The following is a 26,218-nucleotide window of genomic DNA, read 5'->3' on the forward strand; positions in this document are numbered from 1 at the left end:
CCCGCCTTTGCATCGTCCCGGCCGCGGCCCCGCGGGCAGAGCCCCTCGCAGGGCAGAGCCACGGGCAGGGCAAGGAGCCGGTAAGCGCTGGGGAGGATCGGGGGCCGCGTTTCCTTCCCCCACAGAGGGGGGGACTTTGTTTTATCCATGCCTCCTCCCTCCCCCCCCACCAGCCGTGATTGGGGCCTCCTAGCTGTTTCCTCCGCTCCCCAGATGTTGGGCAAGAAGAGGATTGCTCTGGGGTAGTAGTGCGGGGATTTAGGGTGTTTGGGGTCCATCCCGAAAATGAGGGCATCAGAGAATGTCTGCTAGTAGTTAAGCCGGATGAGTGCTCGCAGGAGGTGATGGGGAAAGATTTGGGGCGCTGCCTGGGGCAGCAGTAGGGCAGGCAGGATGAACAATGGTTATATCGAGAAAAGGGTGATGGCAGGAAAAGGGTGACTGGTAACAATGTTGCATGTTTATTTTTAATTATAAGGTGCTGGGGGGTCAGGGCAGCTTCTCTGTAGAGAGATGAGTCACGTAGTGCACGCGTGTCAACTGAGGCACAAAAGGAATAAAAAGTGTCTAGATTAGAAAGAAGATCAAAGAATTATCTTGTTAAGGAGGGGTGGTGGACATCTAGCTGTACCATGCCTGGTGCCAGGTACTATGCGTAGTACATACCTGTGCTCCGCTAGGGATGTTAGTCCTTTGCTGGACTGCAGGATGCTAAAATGTGAACTGCTCCCATTTCATGGCTAGGGGTTAGACCCTAAAATGGGTTGGATTCTGCTCGGCTCCTCAGTTCTCCCAACTCCCAGTGGGAGAACTGGTGGGTCCAGAATTCAGGCTTTGTGCAGCATCTTCTGCATCTTTCTAGGCATTCTCAGGGTGAGAGACAGGATGCACAGCAAGCGCTCCAGCATCAACGCAGGCCTAGGAAGAGGTGCAATTACAGAAAGGGAGATTGATTTTACACTATACAAAATTGAAGGTAAGCTAAATTGCTAGCATTTGGTCAGCAAAGCATCTAGGGTTTTGGGAGTAGGTGGTAGTTTGACTTCAGGTTAGTGGAGTGGACAAAATACCAAAGAATTTCCTGTCTCTGACCCTATCAGATGCCTCTTTTTGTTATCTCATTGGTTCTGATTTTGCTTTTCAGAAAAACTCTGTGATTCAAGAAAGCCACCATGAAAGGTGAGGAAGTTCGACATAGGAGAAAAGAGGGCCGGACTAGGAATGGAGAGCGATCCAGGCACAAAGCAAAGAACAGGGGTAAACACAAAGAGAGCCGACTTGGCAGCCAGGAGGCAGAGGATGTCTCTCTGCACGCACAGCAGAAGCTGTTGGCTGAGGAGAAAGTGGCCATGGCAAAGTCGCAGGAAGAGTCAGCCATTGCAATTTGCCTGCAAGTGCTCCTGCCGTACCTCCTCGCTGGGCTTGGCATGGTCTTGGCAGGAATGGTTTTGGATTATGTTCAGGTAAGGGAAAGAAACTGATCTGATCTACCTGGCATGGGATAGGTGGGGAACTTTTCTCAGGAGCAGGGGATTTTCTCTGGGGATGGCAAAGTAAAGGAGGATTTGCAGCAGTTTCACATGGCAACATGTCCTTCAAAGTCAGCTATTATATACAGCTCTCAGGAGATTGTGTGTGGTGTTTTTCTGCCCCTTTTTCTCCTCTGGAGATAAAAGACAATGTGGTACTAAAGAGCATGCAAAGGATCTGAGGCATCTCTGTAGGAAGGTTCAGTCCTGTGCAAAAATCTTATCTTGGTCCTGGGAAGAGGGTGGCTGAGCTGTGGTGGGATAGCACACTCCTACAGTAGATACAGCTGTATCACTCCTGGAGGTAGCTCTGGATAGTCCTGCATCCCCTGCTTCATGGCACAAGGAGCCATACAGCCCACAACTGTTAATGCTTCATACAACCCACCCAGCCCAGCCTGCTCACCACATCCTTTTCTAAGGCCTTGTAGCAGATGACTCAAACCCTTGAGTCTTCTTCCAGTCCAATTTCTGATTCTGTGACAGTCAGGACCAGATCTTTCCTCCGAAGGTGTAACAATACACAGCTTTAAGGTAGGGCTGAGCACCTAATTTTAGTCAGTTTAAAGCTGCAGTTAATTTCCAGATTATAAATTGCTTTGCCTTTGCATTCCAGGTGACTCTAACTGCTGTGTGCCTTTTTGCTAACCCATGTTATTTGACAAGCTAGCTGTTGTGTCAGACTGCCCTGACCGATCTGATACAGTGACACTGAAACTACTGTGCTTGCATTGACAGCTTTCACAAATCTGGAGCTGTGTTCTTTTGCTATTAGCCTCGGGGCTGATCTCCTTAAGCTAGAAGAGCTATAAAGACTTAAGAGTGACACCGTGTCCTTAATTGACCTTAGCATGTACTCAATACCTAGCAGAATATCTAGTCAGATCAGAAAACACTAAGGAAAATCCAGAATCCAGTGGCAAACTACTTTTTGTCTCATTAGACATCATTCTGGGTGTCTTGAGCCTTGAGCAGCCACTTTCATTTTTATTTTTCAGACTGTTCAGATCTGCCCCTTCCTATGGATCTCTGAGATTAAATGCAAATTACCTCCCACTGTGAGGCATTAAAGCATGAAATAGGTTGCAGATGGGTTTATGATGTTGAAGGGGTGTTTTTCTTTCAATGTTCTTCCCTTACAGTATTTTTTTTTAGGAAGGACTGGGCCACTAATATGAACAGAATGTGAAGCAAACCTCACACTCCTCTGAAACCACAAAAATCTGGTTTCTGTTTTATGCATATTAAGAGCTCACAAAGAGCTTTCATGTTAGTGTTTAGAGCCTGGGAAATCAACCCGTGCAACATCTCCTAGGCAAAGCAGGCCTTTGGCAGTTAGCACAGCGACTTTTTTTGCGTGCTTATGGACTACTTGAGCACATCTCATCACGGACATGCTGCTGCCAGAAACTGCCCTTCCTTTCTAAGCCAGTCCTGGCTGCTGCTGCTGTTTCTGTGGGGCAGCTGGAGATGCTGCAAGGCTCTGGGTCTCAGGCACTTGCCATCTGCTTGCTCTCAGTCTCTCCACATAAGCTCTGTTCTCTGCTCTTTCCTGAAGCGGGGAAGGGAGGAGCAGGGTAAGAAACAAAAATACACAGCCTGATGCAACAGAGAGCTAGCAGAGTCAGGAGGGATAGTACTCCAGCAACTGGGATGTATGGTCCCTGAAAAGCTTTGTCCTCCCCGAGTCTAAGACGTCAGAATAGCACAGTCTATTGCTAATACTGCCATGTTTCAAGTGCACTCACTGGTATACCTGTCTCTTCTTTGCAGGGATGACAGGATATATCTGAAACTGTGCTCTTTAGCACTTGTCAATTTTCTGTTCTTTTGGGTTTTTTTTGTACTGTGGCAGTGAATGGAGGCCACAGATCAGGGTCAGGGCCCACCAAAGAGGCTTTGGCCCTCCAGGGCAGTGCTGTCTGTTGGGTAGTTTGCAAGAGTAGGAATACAGTGTATTGGTGTGCAGAGAAAGGCAGCAGTTTTGCTGTACCTCCCTGAGTTTTGCCATGATTAGTGATGCAGCCATGAGGTGGTTTGGTTTTTTTCTCAAATAGTTATAATCTTTTCCCTGTTGTTCAGCAACTCTCTTCTCTAACCTGATGCATCTCTTTGCAGACAAATATGGTATATCTCTTTGCCAGGAAAATATGATGCATCTCTTCACTGACAAATATGGAGCACATCTTTATCAGAGGCTCCTTAAATGCATAATAAAATGACCCAGTGTACACATACAGGTCACCTGAACCCAATTACCTTCTCCGCATACTGATTCATCGGTTGAAGGCTTTTTATGGTGCTTGCTTAGAAACAGAGAGAGCCGAAGCGTGATAAGCTCAGAAACCCTGCCAGGCTGACGCTTTGGTACAGGATGTGTTGCTGCTGTGTTTTCTAATGGCATTTGAGTCATTCAGGCTCATTAATATTTCCTTTACATTAATGTTTCTGCATGTCAGCAATCCACTTGGAAGATTATTAGACATTATCAGACCTTTGAAAATCTATGCAAACTGTCCTTTATTTCCTTGAAGCCTCTGTGAATTTCTAACCAGAACTGGGCCTTCACACTGTCACAGCCAGTTCCTGGCTGGTATAAAGAGATTGGGTCATGTGTGGTTATTACAGGATTTACCTTCCTCTTCCAGCTATTGTGGGCTTTTTTTCCAGTTAGATTAGCCAAAATGTACTCCTTTGTTAGCTTTCAGCCAACCAGAGCATTGTTAGGTGGAAGAGCCACACGTACATGCCAAGCCAGCTGGGAGTGGAGAGGGCTTTGGGGGCTGTACCAAAATATCAACCGAGGAAGCAGCAAAGGCCAGAGTCTTTCATCTATAGCTAGGGGTTGTTTTCCACCCTGCTGCGCCTGCAGAGAGATCTGCTGTACCATCGAGCCCATTAGGCTTTGTGCTTTGGTTTGTGTGAATTCAGACCAAAAGAAACACACCGTCCAAATGGCTGAGAGCTTCCTCTGTTCCCTACTTATCTGCAAGGCAACAGCATGTCTTGTTCTGTCCAACCCTGCCAATGCATTTAGCTCCAAGCCGAGGACCCTGTCACAAGGACAGAGTTGACAAGCCATTAATTTTTATGTCTCTCTTCAGAGTGTCAGAGAAGGGGCTGATTAGTACAAAAAGTGTTAGTAAGGCAATGCAGTTTAAACATTGGCTTTGAACTGGACTGAGAAACCTGTATCTTTCATGTCTACTTGAACACTTGCTTTCACTTGGTTGCCTTCGCTGGGACATAGCTGGATTTGAACCTAAGGTTGAATAGTGAAGAAGCTCCATTGCCAATGTATTAAACGAATCCTGTGTCCTTCCATCCTAAATTGTGCTTTTAAAGCTTTTGGACTCTCTGATTCAATTAGCTTGCCCAAATTAATTTTTAGAAAGGAGCCCCAACAGAATACCCTGACTCCCTTTTCTGCATGCATAACTTTGAGCTGAAGTCTTAACTGAGCAGGATACAAATTCTTTGGCTGTACGTGGCCATGATGCAGCTCTGATTCTTCACCTTGTGTCAGCTGTTTCACCACAGAGACTCTGGGGTGAGACCCCCTCTTTCAAAGACAGTATCCTCCTGGGAGTATGCAGAAGCAGTGTGTTTCACTTCAGGACAGGAAGGGAGACCAGCTCACAGCATGCCATGGAAACCTTCACCCTTTCTCTCCCTTGCCTGCGGTGTAGTGAGATTACGGAGCTACCTTAAATAAGCCCTGGCTATGACTCTTATCTTGGCCTTTGCAAACTAGCAGAAAGTTGAAGTGATGACAGCAGATAAGGGTGTTCGCTTTTGAAGCTTATTGGCTGGTTCTCTGTATTTTTTTTTTCCCCCTGAAAGCAAGTCATTCAGAGGTATAGCTGGCATAGACGGATCTTTACATCCCGCGGAGACCATGGAGGGGACAAGAGGGTCTGGGGTCTAGAAGGGCAGATCTTCTCTCACCGGACGGTTTAGCTGTGTCGCTTGCCTGGGGATGAGACCTGCGTAGTATCGTCAGCTGTGAGAAATGTGGACTCATGTTTTCCTTGACCTTTCTTCACCTTGAAGAAGAGCAAAACGGATCTAGGTTGTTAACTCCCCACCTCCTCAGCTTTGGGACAGTGAGAAAAGTTCAACGTTGCTTATGGTGGGAGTGAGGGAACTGGGGCCGGTTCACAGCAGGCTTACATATTAAACCATCGTATCAAAGGCGAGCTGCAGTCTGACAAGAAATGTAACCTGAGGAGAAAGGACACTAGTGCGTTTGAGCACGCTGAGGGATTCTTGCATGACCTGTCACTCTTTCAGTGCTGTAGCCTGAGCAGGTCTTACTGGTTTTTACCGAAGTGGTGGGAGCTGAATGGGGTGTGGGCTCATTTCTATTCGTCCACAGACATCTCTGCAATCTTCTTTTCTCTTTTTTAATTCCCCTCTGGATATAAATCGGAGAAATAGTGTCCATCAAGTTTGCTGCCACCTGGGCTCAACCCAGCTGAATCAATTTTGGAGGATACCCTTGCTGCAACCCTCTGGACGTGCTCCTTGGAGAAGAAGAAGAAGAAGCTACAGCAATTTGGCATCATTGCTGTAGTTTGAGGGAAAACATTTCTTTCGACTTCAAAGAGAGCTACAAGGAGGATCTCTGTGATGTCCTGATCTCCCCCCATTCGCCTCGCTGAGCATGGGGTAACAGTGTTTGACCATGGTGGTCACTCAGTTACAATTGGAACTGTGCTTCCATGGCAAGAAGCTGAGAGGTTTCACCTGCAAGTTGACCAGGTCAGCCAGTGGATTTCTTCCAGAGACTTCATTCTCCATTGCCTCCCAGATTTTTGTGCCGTTCCTTCTGGCTGGCTTGGGCATGGTAGCTGCTGGCCTCTTGATGGATGTTGTTCAAGTAGGTACATGCGGTTAGGCAACTTTGTGGTGAGAGGGTGGGCTAATTCACTGACCTTGAGTACTTGTGCGGTTTTGTTTTTAATGCGTGTAGTCCTGGCAGCCAGTCAGCAGGATGGCTGTTGCCTTTTCCTGTGCTTAGAGGGACGCTATGCATCTTCTTTAGATCAGTACATGGGCTCCTTGTAAAGGGGGGCAGTGACTTTCAGACAGGCTGCCCGACACTGCCCTCGGTGCGTTAGACTGGGTGCTCCCTTTACTGCATCGAGCTAAACACTTCGGTGATGACTGCTATGAAACAACTGGGATCAGACTGCGGCATATTCCCCTATTGCATGATATTCTTTCTTTCCTTCAAAAATTGCTGATAAGGAGATCTAGGTCAGGGTAGTTATTTACTACCTGCCTCATTTAGAGGCAACTTTATGCTTTCAGTTCTTTGCAAACAACCTAATGTAATCTTTGGTTTAGAAGGCATTTAGATACTGTGATGAGAGTCATGCCAGCATAAAAAGATTAGCATTGCCTACAAACAGAGTGCTTCTTGGCCAGATTCTGAGGTGGGTGTAAATTTGGACTAACTTCCATTGACTTCCAAGGAGTGTTGCTGGATTTACACCGCCGTGCCCACAACCAGAATATATCCCATCTGTCTTTCCTTTGTACCAGTGGCACAAATAGAAATGCAAAATTTGATCTAGTTTGGGCATCGCATGCCAGTGGATTTACAAATCAAAAGGCTGGCAGAGTTTCCCAAGGATATATCCTACACTCTGAGCTCACTGGGAGTACATTGGATTCTCTGGCATTAGTACCACAGCAGGAGCTAAATATGGATACTTGAGTGTTTGGGAAGACAATACGTTGCTGTTTTTTCTTGCATTGGAAGAAACAAAGAAGGCAGAGAAGTTGAAGTAAAAAGAATATGCAGGATATCTAACAAGGGTTAACTGGAGTGGCACAGGCTGTTGCTATGCTGTGTTTGTCATCTCCACCTTGTGCTGTGCTTAGGCACAGACCTGTCTTGCAGCATTACAGAAGTTCTCAAACTACCCAAGATGTTATGTTAATAGTTAGCAGTTAGAGAAGGATAAAGACATAGTACATACCCACTCTATACCCTTGGCAGGTGAATAGAGTTTTGTTTAAAGGAAATTGAACACACTTGCTAAAACTGGGCTCTCTTCAAAAATGTAACTGTATCCAAATTGGTGGAAAACATAAACCATGTATACCTACGTTATGTGTCTTTTAAATACCAGAGTGCAGTCTACTTCATGTATTTGTTCACTAGACTCTTAGAAATGGGGTCATGCGTGAAGCACAGTAATAGGAAGTGTATTTTTTGGTGAAGGTGTTACAAAATATGTTGAAACAGAAGCCACCAGTCAGTGGGTTCAGCTCCCAGAGGAGGGAGCTAGTGCATTGAGAGTCACAGCTGGCATAGGAGAGATGTTGGTGAGGTAAGCTGCCATGGTATCAACAACCCCATATTTAAAAACAAACCCAGTAGCTGGGAAAATCCAGATGTCTTAGCCTTTAGAGGTTTGGATTATTATTCTGTGCCCTTTTGTCTTTGAGCTGCTTATTTACATCTCTTCTTCCTGCACGTGTGAGAGCTAGAAACTCACTGTCCTTTCCAACTAAAACCTGAGACCAAGTTTGTTTGCTTGAGGCCAGGTACCATAAGACTCCAATTGGTAATCATGAGGGGTCACGCTACTGAAACTACAGGTTTTTCTAGTCCAGGAGTCTGTGATTTGACCGTTTTTCGGGGGATGGTCTGGCTGAGGAATGCTTTGCCCTATTTGCAGTCACTGCAAAACATTCTAAGTAAACTCCGTGTCTGCCTTTGACAGGTAGATATATGGGCAAGCTCAAGGATGGTATCTCGAGCATACATCCGAGTTTGATGGTGCTGCCCCTGTTTTGTTGCATATGAAGTGTTTTGAAATCAAGTGGTTCTGTGCTGGAAGTCCAGCTGGCACTCTTATTTGCAGAGCTGATGTTTTTGTAAAGAGGAGAACAAAGTGGAAATTGCTTGTTTGTGTCCTATCAAACTTTTCAGGATTTTAGCAATTTCTGATCTGTCCTGGGATAAAACCAAGAACTGTTTGTGTTATCACTAAAAAAAATAAAATAAATTAACAAGAGAGATTTGTCGAGCTCAGTTGACTGCAAGGCTCAAACCTGTGTCTCTCATACTGTAATAAAAGAATGCCCAAAGAAATAGCCATTTGCCAGTTTCTATTCTTGGTCGTGCAGATGATGCAGTCCCTGTGCAGGGCCGGTAGCATGGCCTGGGTCTTTTCTTGCTGTATGTTTCCATCTCTGCTCCAGTAATCCTTGGCCAGCTGGTCGATCCAAATTCCAGGCTGGCTGGCATTGCTGGAAACTTTGCAGGACCCTGCCAGTGTTTGGCCCACTCTTTTACAGTAAGGTGAAGAATCATATTGAGGCTGGACAATCAGATTTCAAACCAGAGAATTCTGGAGGAAAGCTTCCCTTTCATTCTTCCTTTCCACACCACTGCAGTGGGACACAGTCCAAATAAAAGTCACAGACATAAGATATCTCTGTACTTTGTGGATAAAAGCCCATGAGATGATTAACAATTAAAAGGATTTTGAATTGGCTTGTGTTTTACAGTCCAGGATCTTTTGATCTTTCTGTTGACTTGCTCAGGGCAGTGGAAAAGCTCTGAGGTTTCTTAGCTGCTGCCATGGGAGGATGGATGCCTTGGAGAGATAACAGGACATGGTTGGGACTGTGAGGATGGTGTAAGGGGGGACAGCAGGGCTGGACTGCAGCTGGGGAGACTGTCTCAGTACATCACAGCCTCTCTTTCTCGATGGGACCCCATAAGTAGCTGGCGTGGGGATCAGTTGCCGTGGATCATGGGAGAACCAAGTTTCTTCAGAGCTGAGCTTTAGGGCTCTAACTCCAACATGGGGTGTGAAGTGGGAAAGAGTTCCTTTCTGTGTGGGTTTGCAGTGCTGCAGGGAATGTTTCGGTTGCTTCTATGCCAGTTTGCATCTTGAAGGACACAGATGCTTCATAGACTTAATTCAGCTGTCTTCATTCAGGCGGCTCCTTGCCCACACAGCTCTAACTGGCCACATTCACCCGCTTCTCCAGCTGACAGTCCTGCAAGGCAGTGCACAGGGATCATCTGTTTATTCTGTATTTCTGCAGTCTCTAACACAATGGAGTCCTGGCTACTGTGGGATAAATCATTATGAATCTGTCCTCAGGCTCTTGGTGAGTCACTAATGAGACTCAAATGGAGGCAATTAAGTCAGGTTTTTTTATTAGTACAGTTGTGTGATTCTTTATTAATTGCTCAAAGCCTGTCAGTGTAATTATACATGAGGCAGAGTCCCAAAAAATCATACCTTACCTCCTGAAACGTCTGTTATGATGGCTTGAGACCTGCAAAATTCATCATGAACAAAAAAGTGGAGCTTACATTGATGTAATCAAGTAATCTTTCCCAAAGGTGACCTGCACAGAAAATACACACAGTTAGGTTTTTCTGTTGCTTTTTATTTATATATCTTTTTATGTGCAAAATATGCAAGGTCTTAAATATGAATATCTGCATGCCTGCATGTTTTAAATGACTGGGTTTTTTTATGTTGTGACTATGAAGTCTGTTTTTTCTCCTCTTTCTTTTGAAGGTGTCAAAGATGTGTTTGGATCTTTATTCTTAATTAAAGAGAGAGGAGAGAGGGGGATTTGAATCTTTAAAAGAGATGTCCGCCCCTAGCTTTTTTCAGGTATTTAAATTCCATGTTGACAAATTCAAACAAAATTGTAATGTGTCAAATAAGGTGACTATTCTCATGTCATCTGTTATTTACTCAACGGTAACTTACTTTTAACATTTTGAAATATGCCTGTTTCTGGGTCACCACTGCCAGGAAATATGCCTTTTTATATTGATAATAATGTTTTGCCTGTTATCTGCACCTCTAAGGGGCGTCTTGCACCACATGCTCAGGGCTGGCTCAGCCCCACTTTCATTCATCCTGACTCAGATAGAAGCTGTGAGGTCTTCCCAGCAGACAACCACCCCACAGCTTCCCACAGCTTCCCATGGCACAACCAGAGCAAAACACCAAGCTGTTACACCCTGTATATATTTCCCAACCGGCTGGCGGCTGAATGTGTCAACATTTACTGAGTCTGTCCAACCTCCTGGATTTTCAGGTTTATAGAACCCCAATGGATGTGGAGAAGGCGGGCAGGGATCTGTTGTTCATTTTGTCCTCTAGTGCCAGAATTTGGGACCATCACATGGTGCTAGCCAGTGTCTAGTTAGAATTAACGAACAAGTTGATCCTTCACGATGTGTAGCTGAACTATGGAAGATTTTGCCACAGGATGGCACATGGGTTGGAGAGGGGAAATTGGATGAGTACCTGAAAGAGAAATCCCTTGAACACTGGTAAGTGTGCAGAAACACCCCCAACCCAGCTCAGTACCCTGTGGCAGATACTCGTAGGCTGGAAAATACATGGGAGAATTACCCCATCTGCTTGTCATATATGTAGATTCTTGTTTTATACATCTGAATTTGACTGCTGGTGGAGATAAGGAGAGGTTAGATGGACTTTTGGTCTGACTCATTGAAGCTGCTCTTTTTTTCTTGTGTTCTGCTCTTAGATGTCAGGCTAGTTGTTTATACTTCATGGTGAGCTGCTCCGTTCTGTGATTTCATCCTGATGTGAACCTCTCTGGCTACTGTGGGACTTTGCCAGTATCCTTGAATGCACAGGGGGTGAATGAATTGTCTTCCAAGGCACAGTATGGTAGATAATTTAGAAAATACATGTTAATGAACAATGTTTCTTAAGGTTTCAGATAATTTCGAGTGTTGCAGCTGATTCAATAGCTTTGAACAGTTCAGCTTCAGAGGAGAAATGATAATCAAGATATTGGCCCAGCAATTTGGGTTTATGGGATATCTTAATTCAAAATCCTTTTTCCAGCTGTGCAGAGTCTATGCTTGGTAACAGGAAGATTTAGGAACTGCCTGTGGAGAAGAGATACAAAAATCTCCTTCCCTCCCACCACCAGTCTTAGATGCTTAGTTAGAAGTTTGGTAAAAAAAGACAGACACAGCTTTTTGTTGTTAGATAGTTTCCAGATCTCCGTGTTTGTTCTTATGAGTCTGGATAGCAATAGGCATTCCTGTATCTAGTGTCAGTACAAAAGATGGAGAGCATGCTGTATTTCATTTGGCTTGGGAACCCTAATTATTTTTCTTGTTGTTCTTGGCTAATGCTAAAGGCACATTTTAATTTGTGGCTTTCTAAAATCTTCTTCCACCCTCAGGAAGAAAGTTCCTTCCCTGTGCTTTGCTGTGCATGAGATCAGAAAGAATATCACAAGCTAAAAATTCCTTTCTTGGCTCCCAAAATGCACCCAGCCCAGGGTAACATCTGACCCCATGTGCATAGCAGACACCTGTAGAGCAGGTGGTGAGATGGGAACCCACTTCCCTTTGAAGCAACAGCATTGGACTCGTCAGCATCCAAAACTAAAGCTGTTGCCTTTGTTTTCTTCCAGCACTGGGATGTGTTTCGGACAATTACAGAAGTTTTTATCCTGGTTCCTGCCTTGGTTGGCCTGAAGGGTAATCTTGAGATGACACTGGCATCCAGGCTCTCTACTGCTGTGAGTGTTAACAAAGTGGTTGTGGGGTATGTGTGTGGAGGTGGGGAAATAGCAGAAGACATCAGAAGATTCTGCTTTTACATAACCACACTGTGTGTATGAGACTTGCCCTTTTCTGCTAAATAGAAATTAGTGGTGTGTGAGTGTTAAAATAATGTGTTTGCCCTCATTTTGTAAGTGGAACAGAGAATTTCCATCTGCATTTTGAAGGTGAATTAATCCCTCGGTGGCCAGTTGCTGATAACTGGGGCCCTGTGACACATGAAGGAGACAAAGCCAGGCCTCCACAGCTGTCAGCTTCAGTATTGGACAGCATTTCTGTGGGTATTGATCCTTGAGACACCCAGGGCTTCCCAGAAATCCTACCTTGGGGGGAGCAGGCCGACACCTCTTGGGACCTGGAGTAGCTTTTGCTACTCTGGATTTGATCTCTCCTATGTCCCTGAGGAGTTCTGTTTACTTTGATCTGTATGTCTTGGGAGAAATTGGTGCTTAAAAGAGCAGTTGGGGCGGGGGGGGGGATGAAAGAGGAAAAATGGTTTAATTTGTTCAGCTTTTGGTCTGTGCAGGATGTGGTGGATGTGCCCACTCCACCTGTAGCTGGGTGATCTGCAATGCCTCTGTACCTCCATGTGAGATTCTGATACCCCTGGGGCTCTGGGCGGGAGCATGACGGAGATGTCTCAAGAAGTGCAGGGAGGGCTGGGATATGCTGACCTGCACTCGCCCCTCTCTGGCTTTAGCAGCCTCTTTCCCTCAGGGAACAGGTGAAACTGCCCTCAGCACCCACCTGTGCCATAGGAACAGGTTTTCAGGTTGTCTCTCTTGGCTTCTAGGCTAACACTGGACAGATGGACGATGCCCAGAAGCAATGGAAAATGGCCACCTGCAATTTAGCCCTTATCCAGGTGAGTCACTTCAGCTGGAAGAGGAAAAAGGCATTTTTCTCTTGCTGTGTTGCAGCCCAACAGCATCTCTTCCCAGTAGTGCTGAATCCCGAGCTGTTGATTTGGGGCAAGTATTCTTAACAGAGACAAGCAGCGCCCAGGACTTGACCTCCAATAAAACTCTGTGTGGCCCCAGAGGTTGTAGTTTAGCTGCAAAACACATGTAGACATTCACTGCCTTTGTGGACAAACTGAAATAATGAAAAAACCCTCCTTTTGCAAGGGGAGCTGCGGCACAATCCCTGTTTCACAACAGCCCCTAGATAAAGCCTGTCATTTACTGGCAGTGTTTGGGAATCAGCCTTGGGCAGAAGGGGAGAGATGGGAGAAATGTGACTCTTGTGACTCTTTTAGCTCTTTCTGCTTGTTAAAATCCACCAACAAGCCTAGAGGTTGCACATGGCAAGGCCACAGGGCTTGCAACGTGTCTGTGTGCTTTCCCTTATCTCCTTCCACAGCTTTTCAGCTTGCTAGGAGAGCTGTGTTAATGGGGAGCCCATTTTTGTGTTGACCAGGGCTATTCCTTTGCTGATCGACTCAGTGTCCTTTGCTGAAGTGTTATCTGCCCTTTACAGGCCTCCAGAGTTTTTCTTCAAACTTTGTCAGGATTTTTTTTCAATGTAGTGGAGCCTTACAGGGATATTGCTTAAATACATAAGCAATCAGCATCTCTGCAAGGCTTAGCTGCGTGGAAATGCTGTGGTCGTATGGAGCCAGGACCGCCTGGGAGCAGATGTGGATGATTGCTCACCAGCTGTCTTTTGGCCCCACAGGTCCAGGCCACTGTGGTGGGACTTCTGGCTGCTGTTGCTGCTGTGATCCTGGGAGCCATCTCCAAGGGCTCTGTAGAGCTGAGCCAGGCTGCCGTGCTGTGTGCCAGCAGTGTGACCACGGCCTTCATAGCTGCACTTTCTCTTGGTGAGTCATTTTGGTTCCTCAGATCAAATATACAGCACTCAGGTGTGGGGAAAAAAAACTGTCCCTCTGCTAGGGAGGCCCAGCTGACATCCCTTTAGTCTGGCACAGGGAGAAGGGATGCAAGGAGCAATAGTCCTATGTCTCCTGCTTGCCACCCCTTCTGCATCCTGCCTTTGCTTCTCTCAGGATCTGTTGTTCGCTTGGCTCTCAGCATCCACAGCAGCAATCAAAATGTCCCGCTTCACCTGACATGTGAAAAATGCCAAGGTGCACACACACGTGCACACACTTTCTCTGTGTGTCTTAGGTGACATATTAGCCATCTACACTGGCCCTTTGCTAGGGGAGAAGGAGCCTTGCACAAAGCAGGGTCCTGAAGGTCTGTTAGCAGTCAGCTCCAGACCTCACTTGAGATGGACTTGAGTCACCCAGTACCCTGTGGAGGATTGTGGCCAGCCTGCTGTGAGCTCCAAGCCAGGGCAGTCCACTCCCCTGGCTATTTGCAAGGGAAGTGTGATGGAGTGGTCACAGGAGCTGCTGTGTCCCCTGAAGATGCTCAGTTTGTATGTCTGCCATGCGAGGGCAGCACGATACCCTGAATAGAGGGAGCTGGCAGAGTCGGATACAGCGAGTTTTCTAAATGAAAGGGACAAGTTAGAGCAAGTGCATATCCTGAAGCTGGAGTCAAAGGGTGATTGTAGATGCCTTTGATGAAAAACATGGGATGAGGCAGTTGTTAAAAGAGAAAAACAGCAGCCCAGCTTTCATTAAACTCTTCCCCTCAATCTCCCTGCTTGGTGTGATACGGAGAGGCTTTGCTGCCGTACCATCACAGGCTTTCAGCTAGAGTTAGTTTCTTCCCTGGACATGGTCACAAGCGGCCTGTGTGTGGGTGTGCACGATGGAAAGCTTCTATTTTTATGACCAGGGAAGGAAGCAGCATGAACTGTGTTGTGGGGAGGGGTGTGTGGGTGTCTGGGAGGGCTTTTGTGGAGAATACCATGTTGTGTGAGGATGTGTTTCTGTATAAGGGATGATGTATGAGGGAAGGTGCACACGTGGCATTTCTTAAGGGAGAGCCGATGCTCCTGTACACACTCAGCTCTGGTGGGCTTGTGTGAACAGGCACAGAAAGGTTGTGAGCTGGAGGGAACCACCGTTTCTCAGGCTTCCTTTGATGCATCCTGTCAGCCACAGAAGGGCTTTGCAGAGATGAAATATGTCTTGTCTCAAGGCTACCCTTGCTAGTCACACAGCAGTGGAGGCTGGCCAGGCAGGGTTTATTCCAGGTGGCTCTTCTACAGGCCTTTGAGAGATCTGATGGCTCAGAGATTGCCACATGTTCATCAGGGTTTGTGGTTTGTGCTCATTAATTTACCCGGGCAAGCAAAACTTCTGTCCTCTCCAACAATGCCAAAAAGCAGCTGAATTTTCCAGGTGCAGATCAGGGGACAGGGGTGAGAGAAGTGATGTGGGCCACCCCTATAACCCCTTGACTCTGGAGCTGCTCACAGCATCAACATCCACCCAGTGAAAATTAAAGCAGCCCCAAAGACTCTGGGACACAAGAGGTCAGTCTGATGGCTGGGCCAAAAGGCTAACTTAGGCTACTGTAAGAAAGCTCTTTGCTCCTTGGTGGTTCAAACTCAGAGAAAATTTGCTCTAATATGGAAAATATCTTTGTGCTGTGGAATCCAGAGGAGGGGATGGCACCAGGAGGCTGCCGCATGCCTGCTGTGTGCTTATCTTTGAGTGTGCTTCCTGCCTGGTCCTGCTTCAAGGCAGCAAAGATTAGGCTGCTCAGGAGGGGAGCTTCTACATTTGGGCTGCCTGCTGGTATCTCCTTTGATCCCTGGAATTTGCTTGTGTGCCTCTGGGCCTTTGGGCAGAGTCATGCCCTTCAGGTTGGTGAAAGCAAGAGGACAAATTCCAGTGGGGGGATGTCCAATCTCCAGCTGCTGGTACCGCCACAGGCAATCTGCTTCTTGCTTTTCCCAGACCCCTCATCCCTCTGAGAACCAGAACAGCAGCTCTGGGGTGAAACCCAGCCTCCCAGACCCCTCGGAACCAGAACAGCAGCTCTGGGGTGAAACCCAGCAGGATGCATTCTCTGATGCCTGCTCTGTGTCTTCTCTAGGTCTGGTGATGATTGGCGTGATCATTGGAGCAAGGAAAGTTGGGATCAATCCAGACAACGTGGCCACACCCATAGCAGCAAGCCTCGGAGACTTGATAACCCTTTCCCTGCTGGCAGGAATCAGCAGTACACTCTTCAAATACATAGGTACAGTGTTCAGCTGGGGTTTGCAGCTCAGCAAGGGAGGGATGAATTCTTGTGAAATTAGTGCAGGGTGCTTACCCATTTCTGGGATGCTTCAGAACGAAGGCTGTCATGCCACTAGGGTAGAAAAATTACTAAAGAGGCTTTTTCCAGGCTCTCTCTCAGTAGCAAACTGGAAGGCAGAGTCTAAAAAACACAACAGGGATTTGTCTAAGAAATGGCCAACATGTATTGCATAGCCTTGGAACAGAAGGTCGACATATGTGACACTGACTCTGTTCCTGCATCTGTTGCTAGCCAAGCATAACTACTTTCTGTGCATGGGTAATAGCAGGTCCTTCCTCAGAAAGCTATTTCAGGGTTTTGGCATTTGTAAAATATTCTTGTATCTTCTCGTGTGGAGAGTCGTGGATGAACAAGATATTATCATCTTGGAGGGAGGGAGGGAGGCAGTGCTGCATTGTTCCATGCTCACAGGACTATGAGTAGGAGTTGTGGCCGTGGGGTTAGCTGTGCTGCTGGTTGGCAAAGACGGGCACCTGTTGACACGGAAAAGCTCAAAACATGTTGCAACTTGGTGATGCATGTCTGATTGTTGCTAGTAAAGTGCCAGGCTATTTACCGTAGAGCCTAACCTAGAACAGAAACGGGAAAATAAAAAGATCTAGTAAACTCAGTAACATTTGAAACCCAAACTGTTGCTTCAGACTGTGAGCAAAAGCAGCAAGGCAGCTGTTCTCAGTTTGCATAACTCGTTCCATATGCCAGCAAGCGAGGGAGTGAAGGAGCACACTTTGCAGGGAGAGGCCCACGAATTGCTTACGTCCAGTCCTCCTTGAGCTTCAGAGGTGAATTTTTTTAACAGGCTTTTTCCATTACGCCATCGCACCTGCCTCTGTAAAGCTGGTTTGTCTTTCAGTCGCTACGCCACTGATAATATCTCCCAGGGAGCACATGGCAGAACAACACGATAACCTCTATGACCAGAGCGCATTTGTGATGTTTTCAGAGTTGTTTAAATAGCCTCTTGAGATGGAAAATGCTCAGCACACAGACACTTAGTCATTGGGAGCGTGAAGTGAAGCAGGGAGGAGGAAGGCACTGTTGAAGGTGGTTAAATAAATCCATTTCCCTCCCCAGTGTGTATGTAGTAAGGGACAGGACATGCTGTGACAACTTCCGAGTCTTACCAAAATGTATTCTTCAAAAATACTGGTGAGTCTGTAAAGTTTGGAGTACTGCGTGCCAATTGATGCAGCACCATCCCCTTCTGTGGAATACCCTTTTGCCAATGAAGATTTTCAATTTTTAAAAAATCAACCCTCATCATTCCCAGTCCAGCATAGTGGAGATACCAACTGTGCCAAAGGGTCTCACTTGCTTATGGGCTGTATGTGAGAGAACGTGGCAGAACTGGAATGTGGAGACTGAAGTCCATTCATCCTACCAGGATTCTTTCGGTGAGCTTTGATAAAGTTTGATAGACTCCAGTGCTCTGTGTCTGCGTTCATTTAGAAGGAATTAATTGCCAAAAACAGCGAGGAGTTGGAGGTAGGAGATCCAGTAGAGCAGCTAAGTCTGTCCTAAGCCCATACAGCCCATCTGTCCTAAGTGACTCCAGGTGGTAAGGTGGACTGACAAACAGCAGCTATTTACACCCCAGAAGTGGTTGCATTTCAGGGCTGACTACACAGGGCTTTAAAGAGTGCACCTCTTTGTATAAGAGCCCTTAATTCATGGAAGATATCATCACACTGTAGCTATCTCATCCATGTAGCCTGAGGCCCTGGCAGTGTCATTTTTAAAAATGCACACTTTGAGCCTGCTTCGTCTCCCAGATTACCTGCAAAATCTGCATTACAACCCACTGGCTTTGGCCCCAGCACAGAGACCAGATGGAGAGCTTTGTTGAAGAAGCATTTTTATATCAAAAGGGTTGGCATCATCCCCATTGCTTGAAGGTGTTTCCCATGCTTCTGAGCCATGTTTATTTTCTTTTAGTGCTGCACTTCTACTTATTTTTTAATTCGTTTGCTTCTGAAGGTCACTTCAAGGTTATTCCCCTACTGAATGGCAAAAGCACCTAATGGCAACACGTGTAAGCTTGCACAAAAGAAACCCTGGATCTTAACTGACTTAAGTGTGCAAGAGAGCATTTCTTCCTATAGAGCAGACCAGCTGCTCAGCAATTCTGCTAGCTTGTTACCAAAAGTACGTATTACCTCTTGTTTTAGGTGAAGGCATGAAGTGTCTGTTGTAAGCCTGGTACATCTTGCACACAGGAGTTTCTCCCTTTGCCCTGCTGTTTGATTCGTACCCTGAAGCCAGAAATTTTGTAACTTTTTGTCTTGCTTAGTTGGAGATGGAATTGGAGACTTGCTTATCTTCAAATATAACTTGCTTTGAATCCTGCTGATTTTCAAATAACATCCTCTAGCAGTGAGTTTCAGGGGTTAATTATGGATTTATGTGGTAGTGTGAGGTGGTTGTGTGGGGAATATCGTGGTTCGTGTGAATTTTCTGCTAACGTGACTCAGTCTGAGTGAGGGGCCTGCTGCCTTTCTTCCAGACTTTGTGCAGTATCATTTTGGAAACCTGTGAAGGCAGGGCCATTTAATTCAAGATTTCTTTGCCTTGCCAGATATGAAATACCTTTCTCCTCTGATCTGTGCTGTCTTCATTGTCATGATCCCTCTCTGGGTTGCTATCGCCAAGCAAAGTCCTTCCCTTGCTGAAGTCCTGAAATCTGGATGGCAGCCGGTCATTGTTGCAATGAGCATCAGCAGGTAAACTGAGGAATTGCTCCCAACTCCCCCCCCCCCCACATATGCATGCTGCAGAGAGACCCCACACTCATTTAAAAACCCATCAAAAGTGAAACTGGAAAGGACAGGAGAAGGGTATTTTTCCAGTGCTTCTCAGCCATTGGTTGCCATCCAACAGGATGAAAGCAGACAAAGAGTCCCCAAATTATTTTAAAAAGTAAGTCATCATTTGAAGTCTCACTCGCACATCCATGCACCATATGGGTACAAGCCAGGGAAACAAAAAGAGAGATGATGACCATAACAAATAGTTAGAGCTAACCTTGTTTTTATCCAGCTGTAAAGACAGAAGAATGGTGAATGTAGAGCCAGATAGTTCATTGCACCAGTGCTACATCTTTGAGACCCAGCTGAGATCTGGCACAGAATTTAAAAAGAAACTGCTAAGACCAGTATAGAAGTGTAGCTAAACTTCTGGGGAGGATGGTAAAGCTTTCCTGGCTACTATCACTTTTGCTCAATAGGCAAGGAGGTCTTCCTGATCTCATTATGCCATTAACGAAAACCATCAGGCTATCTATTCATGAAAAATGGAGTAAATGGGGAGTAGTCCAGGCCTGGCAATGAGGAAGAAGCAATAACTCATCTCAGTGTGCTATTTTCACAGTGTAGGAATTGGCCTGGGAAGAAAGATTGATCCACCCTCATTGCCTGTCCTTTTTTAACAGCATTGGTGGGCTCATCTTGGACAAAACTGTAACTGACCCAAACTTTGAAGGCATGGCAGTTTTCACACCTGTGATTAATGGTAGGTTGGGCAGGGGGGGTTATATGCATGCTTTTATTTATACCTCTCTCTCCTCCCTAAGGGTTATGGTATCCACTGTTACCCCTAAACAGAAGTCTGTGTTCATGTCCCTACTCCCATCATGAGTGGAAGGGAAGCTACTGGTCCCCATTACATCCCTACTTACTCATATCTTGAAGCATCTCTGGAGCAAAATAGCAGGCAGGGCTGAAAAATACTGGCAGAGCTGTGGGAAAGGTTCACAGCATGTGATAGTTGTCTGAGAGAGCTACGTTGACACCTTTACTTTCATAACATCAAACCCACTAAAGATGTCACAATAAATCCATTTTCCCTGTCTCTCCCCACTCAGCAATTTGAGCTGTGCTATCATCCCTTATACTGATTGTTGATCAAGATTAATATATTAAGATTACGTATGTGTGTTTATATGTATGAAAATGATTATATATATGTGGATTATATTTAGGGATTTTTAAAACACCTCTCTCTCAACACCTTTTGTGTGTTTGTTTATATCTGTTTGAAGCCTCACAGTACTTTTATATACACACATACCAGTCCAAACTGCTGGGGATCGTGGCATCACTGAGGATCCACTAGGTTATTTTTTGCTATTGTAATGTTTTTGCAAGCCAGGCCCATTCCAGGGGAAACCCACACTCCTAGGGCAGGCTTGGCCTCATGCCACCCTCAAAGCGTGGTGTCCTCTTGCAGTGTCAGAGGGTGTCACCCAGGGTGTCCACCCTACAGGATCTGCATAAAGACACCCACCTTGCTGACAAACTCTTTCCAGCATGGTTAGCCAAAGAGCCTGGTTAGGAAAGTACGTCAACAGCAATTTAGTGAACAATGACTGACCCAGACATCGCTCTGTGGGGGCGGGCAACCTGTTTGGCAGAGCTGGTGTCAGAGTTACACAGGGCTCCGTGTCTTTACACAGGTACCTCTTCATTGTGTGTGCAGGGGAGTCCTGTGAAGTGTAGCAGTTCATGATTCAGAAAGCTCCCATCTCGAGCAATGTTAAGCTAGTATTAGTATTTTCACTTTGATTCCACTCTGGCAAATCTCACATTTAATGATGGAGCGTTTGCTTCTTCAAGAAAGGGAAAGCATGAGAAGACTGTAGGATCTGGCTCACCGTTATCTTTTCTGTGGCATTTCTACCCTGCAAATACTCAGGGTGGTGGAAGTTTGCTCCATAGATCATCGTCCCTCTATTTTCTGCTGGAAAACGTGGCTGCTTTTTCATGTTTGCTAGAATTAATCAGTCTGGAAGGAATTAATTGCCTTTTAATTACCTAACATATTTGGGCTCTGATTCATTCTCATATGATTCCTTCTCATTTAACAAGTGCGTTAGATGCCTTCAAACAGACATATAATCACTCTCTGTGATGTTTGTTGTTTTTTAAACAAAAATGACTCTCTGGATGAGTAAATCCAAGAAGTGGCCGTGAGCAGCATCTGCCGTTGCCTGCACTGCTTTCCCCAGCAAACCTGCGTCAAACCAGGTGCAATTACATCATCTTCAAAGGCCATGTGGCATTTGCAGTCAGTGCTGGGAAGCGAGGGGAAAATGTTTCCAATAAAGCAGTCAGAAGGAGATGATCACTGGAACCTTCCTGATTTTTAAGAGCTGTTCCTACCAAGTAAATAACACAGCATCAACATGACATGTGGGATCAGGTTTTCTCTTTCTCTGACTGCTGCTCTCTGTGAGCTTGTAAGTGAATGCAGATTTATGTACCTTGGGATGGGTTTTAGACTGATGTTTCCTGCTGCAGCGAAGGTGGTTTACAGATTTACTGTGTTTTGTCCTCATAGGTGTTGGAGGGAATCTGGTTGCCATCCAGGCCAGCCGTATTTCTACATTCCTGCACTTCTGGAGCATGCCTGGAGTTTTGCCATACAAGATGAGGCAGAATTGGCCCAACCCATGTACCACATTCTTTTCATCAGGTAGACCTTGAACCTTAGGTGTCCATGTCTCAAGGCCTGTCATCACACATAGCTCCTTTATCAAGCCTGGTTGGCGAAGGACTAGGTGGGTTTCAAAGGCAGAACCCCTTTTCCCCTTACAGGGAAGATACTCAGATCGGAGAGGAAGCATCCTTGAAGTGGGCAGCTTGAAAGAAAGCTTGTGGTATACTTGCTTACCGGCATGCAAAGAAGCTGACCTTCAGGGAGCACTAAAGAAAGTAATGGAAAAGGAGTCTCAGATTTGATCCAAGAGAAAGTAATTTTAACCATGGCCAGCCTATAGCCATCACCTGTGATCACACTAAAGAAAGTAATGGAAAAGGAGTCTCAGATTTGATCCAAGAGAAAGTAATTTTAACCATGGCCAGCCTATAGCCATCACCTGTGGACAGAGGGGTGAACAGATCATAATCTTGCTAAAAATCAGCAATTCCTTCATCTTCAGCAATGGATAAACCTAAGCATCAGCAGAACTGCTCTTGGGTCTGCTGTCTTTTTAGATTGCAGGTTCCTCTTAATTTTCCCTGGTGGGTTGGGCGCTACTGCTAGAGCAAACTGAAAACTGGGAAGGGGGTGCAGCAAGGCAGAGCAGAAGAAGTGGGAGGCAGAGAGCAGCTGAGAGGAGTGTTCAGAGGGAGTAGAGTGGATCAGCATGGAGCACGTCTTTGGCACATAATTCCGGTGCTAGACAAAGCTGCTGGGCTGATACTGCAGATGCTCTGGATTGCTGCGTGATCTAGAAAAGGCGTTAGCAATGTGGTTGGTGGGAGGAGACAGCCCCAAGTCTATGTACCAGCATTAAAATATACAGCTGCGTCCTGTCCTCCCCCCACCGTCTGCAGCACTGATATCGCTGTTTTTGTCTCTGTCCTCCACAGAGGTGAATTCCAAGTCAGCCCGAGTCCTGTTCCTCCTGGTTATCCCTGGGCACCTTGTGTTCCTGTACACCATCCATCTGCTGCAGGGAGGCCACACGTCTCTGTCCTTCACCTTTGTGATGCTCTATCTGACTGCTGCTTTGCTGCAGGTAAACCCCAGCCTCTCATCCGAAAGGAAACTCTCAGATACTGTGAAACCCAAACAATCTCCAGGCTAAACAGGAGCCACAGTAAAATTTCCAGCAGTGGCCCACATTTCCAGTGACTTCAGGAGTGCTTCCTACCAAGCATCATGTATCTTATGTGGATCTGGTAATTCCTCATCCAAATTGCCAGAGTCTGGTTTCCCACATGAGCACGACTGCCCTAAAGGGCAAGTGAGGGGTCAGACATGAGATGAGGAACAAGTTATCATCATCTGCAGAGATGCAGTAAGTGTGCAAAGACACATTTAGCAAGGAGGTACCTCTTGCTGTTGGTGGTACCTTGTTTGACCATGTTCATTCCTTCAGTCTCTAAGCCCGAAGTATTTCTAGGCTACCACTGCTCATCCCAGTAAAGGGCAGGGCAGAGGCTGTGAACCCCAGCCAGCAGGTTTCCCCTCTCATTTTGGAAACCAGTTTCACATATCATGATGGGGACCTAGGGATCCTTCTGGGTAGGGCCATATGGATCAAAAGCAAAGGGAAAAACCAGGCCTGAGAAGTTAATCTTTAAAAGTAAAAGTTCTGGGTAGGCGATGGGCAGTTCCTCCAATGTGTTTTCCCTGATTCCTTTCGCTATTTTGACTGCTGTAAACTTTGTCACCTCACTCAGAAATGCATGAGGCTGTTGCTTAAACTCACAGAGGCTCTGACTTCACTTGCCCTTTTAAATCAGTGATTCATTAATTTGCAGGGTGAGGTAGCTGACTTCTTGCTTTGCCTTACAAGCAGCCTCATGTCTGTGGGTTAATTCCTTGCATGTGTAAACAATCAGTTTTCCTTGACCTTTGCACAACCGTAAGCCCAGCCGCACAGCCATAGTTGTAAAGGAAAATATTTATTCTTTATGCATAGAGGTAACTCCTCAACCAGAGCCAAGCATGAAAATACGCAGAATAAATAACAGCATAAGGACCAGAGTCCCAGCAACGCCACTGACCCTGAAAGATTCCCATGGATGCCAGTGGAGGAGAATACGCTCAGCTTGGTTCTTTCTTCCCCTCCATTATACTTTATAAAGAAAGACAGAAAGAAAGAGAGGGGGAAGTTTGGGTCAGCTGGAGGAAGCCCAAAGAGAAAGATCAGAGGCCTAGGAAATATGACCTCAGAGGAAGGATTGAATGGACTGGGGTTAGCTAGTACAAGGAAGAGAGGCTTGAGAAAAATCTGGTTAACAGCCTTTAAGCTACCAAGTTTCTGTAGGGAGGGACAGAATAATATTTTCTCTGTAGTCACTAGGGATGAAACGTGAAATCATGGGTGTCAGATGCAAAAAGGCAGATTTATGTTAGACCTTGGCAAAAACAAGAACAGGAAAAAAAAAAAAAGAGCCATGGGGCTGATTGCTTAGAGTGTGGCATCTCCATCTTTGAGGGTTGTTTAGCATAGGTTAAACAAATGACCCTCAGGAAAAATGTGGGCATATTTGATCCTGTATTGAGGCAGAGGAATGGTCTATATAAAGCTCTTGAGTTTCCATCCAGCTTTAGTTTCCATGATTCTGTTCTTTAATTTGCTTCCCCCATCTCTCCTCCTCCCTCTCCCCCACTCAGCTTGCAGTTTTCACCTTTAGAAATGCCGTCTCTGGCTTTGGTTCCTGTTGTGCTGCAGTCTCCCATGGAGGGACCACAGATGTGGGGTGCAAACTCTCTCTCCCTTCTTAATTCAATTAACTAGACAGTCTTTAATCTTTAACCGAAGTATTTTTTTCCTCCATCTGTTTATCAGAATCGGGAATGAAATAGGAATTAAAAGAAATCACAACAAAGATTTTAAAACTGTTGAGATGAAAAAAAAAGAAATTATTTTCTTTTTTTAACATGTCAGTGCTGCTTGGGATAACTTTGATGTAAAAACTGCCTCAAACTCCAGTTGTCCACTGAGACTTTTAGGAAAAACAAAGTAGACGCGATCTGAATTTCTAATGGAAGAAAGAAGGATGAAGAGAAAAAACCTGGCGATGAAAGTGTCCTTAGGGGCTGCCTGCATATTTGCAGCCGCCCTGTGTCCGGTGGAGTGAATGGGAGCACTCCCATTCATGGCATGGGAAGCGGGAACTGTACCTTTAGGAGATGCTTTTGGTGACTCCCTTCCCGGCCCATGCGATGCCAAACAGTTCAAGCATGGTCCCCAGCCTTGTGGCTGGCAGCACGGGGCTGTGGCACCCTGGGCAATGCCAAGCAATGCAGTGCCCAAGGGCACGAGCCAACTACACCCATCCCAGCATGGAGGTTCTCTGGGGAAGGTGTTAACTCTCCGTGATCCCTGTTAGCCCTGGTACTGAGGAAGGCTGTGCGTTACCTTCTTGCTGCCTCACAGTGGGGCCTGTCTTCCTTCTCCTCAGGTGGGAATCCTGCTCTACGTGGCTGACCTGATTGTGCGCCTGATGTGGAGGAAGGCGCTGGATCCAGATAATTTCTCCATCCCCTACCTCACTGCCCTGGGGGATCTCCTGGGCACTGGATTCCTGGCTGTCTGTTTCCGCCTGGTTTGGCTTGTCCACGGTGCAGACATGAACCTGGGGAACTGAGAGACCGTGCGGTGCTCCGCATCACTCGTGCTTTCCTCTGGGACAACGGGGTACTTGGCGATGAGCGCTGGGTCACCCAGCTGGATTGGACCCCCCCTGCCACCCCCGACGCCCCATCTGCCCTCCCTGTCGTGCCTTACAGCTGGGCTCACCTGCCCCGAGGAATCAGCACCCACAGACTTGTGCCCTCACAAGTGAGCAAGCCGGTTTTAAGCAGCACCCGGCAAACAAGGCGTGAAGGAGCATTTGGGCCATTTGTAATGAATGAGCATTTTGATCGGTTTCTGGCCCTAGCACACACAGCCCATGAGGCCGCTCCAAAGCCCACCGAGGTCACTGCATCCGATCCTGCAAGTGGATGTCACAACCTCTCTGTCGGACTCTGACTTCCCATCAAGGGGAATTCTTTATTCAACCCTCTTTTCTCTCTTGTTGCATCCCTGGAGGAGGAGAGCAACTAGGTCTTTAAACTTGTCTTTTCTCCCTCGCTCAGATACTCAGGATCTGATGCAGTGAGCTCCTGGCTGGCTCGCGCCCAGCAGGAGGTTATCTAGGGATACCACCTACCTGCCCTGGCAGCGTCACTGTTGGCTGACCAACAAGCTGGATTAATTGCATTTTTGGGGGTAGGAAGGTTTGTTTTTACGGTTTATGAAATGTCCAGTAGTTAAAATGTTTATAGAAACACACAAACAAATAAAGTGGTTAAAGAAAGGTAATGCTGTGGATTTGGGGGTTGTTTTTTCTCACCGTGGCTCTGCCTGTTTCTAGTTCAGACTTGTCAGGTATAACTTCTTGCTCGCTTCTTCCTCA

The 26,218-nt window shown here is 46.3% G+C and overlaps 1 protein-coding gene across 4 annotated transcripts in view; it reads left to right on the forward strand.

The window, feature by feature from the left end:
* LOC106890793 (solute carrier family 41 member 1-like) overlaps positions 1-26,124 on the forward strand; it is a 26,992-nt gene extending 868 nt beyond the window's left edge. Inside the window, exons 1-11 of one of the 4 annotated variants that reach the window (XM_014946814.1) lie at positions 1-80; positions 1,145-1,463; positions 11,985-12,092; positions 12,929-13,000; positions 13,813-13,957; positions 16,095-16,241; positions 18,880-19,024; positions 19,732-19,811; positions 21,639-21,773; positions 22,673-22,821; positions 25,220-26,124. In XM_014946814.1, the coding sequence (XP_014802300.1) occupies positions 1,173-1,463; positions 11,985-12,092; positions 12,929-13,000; positions 13,813-13,957; positions 16,095-16,241; positions 18,880-19,024; positions 19,732-19,811; positions 21,639-21,773; positions 22,673-22,821; positions 25,220-25,405 (1,458 nt within the window). In that variant the 5' untranslated portion in view covers positions 1-80; positions 1,145-1,172 and the 3' untranslated portion in view covers positions 25,406-26,124. Of the gene's footprint in view, positions 81-1,144; positions 1,464-5,247; positions 6,412-10,170; positions 10,190-11,984; positions 12,093-12,928; positions 13,001-13,812; positions 13,958-16,094; positions 16,242-18,879; positions 19,025-19,731; positions 19,812-21,638; positions 21,774-22,672; positions 22,822-25,219 lie in introns of those variants that run through there. The other 3 variants (XM_014946815.1, XM_014946816.1, XM_014946818.1) reach the window with 3 other exon arrangements.
* Positions 26,125-26,218: the final 94 nt, after the last annotated feature.

This window comes from Calidris pugnax, unplaced genomic scaffold, assembly GCF_001431845.1.
Source record: "Calidris pugnax isolate Ruff unplaced genomic scaffold, ASM143184v1 scaffold81, whole genome shotgun sequence".
Classification (NCBI taxonomy): Eukaryota; Metazoa; Chordata; class Aves; order Charadriiformes; family Scolopacidae; genus Calidris; species Calidris pugnax.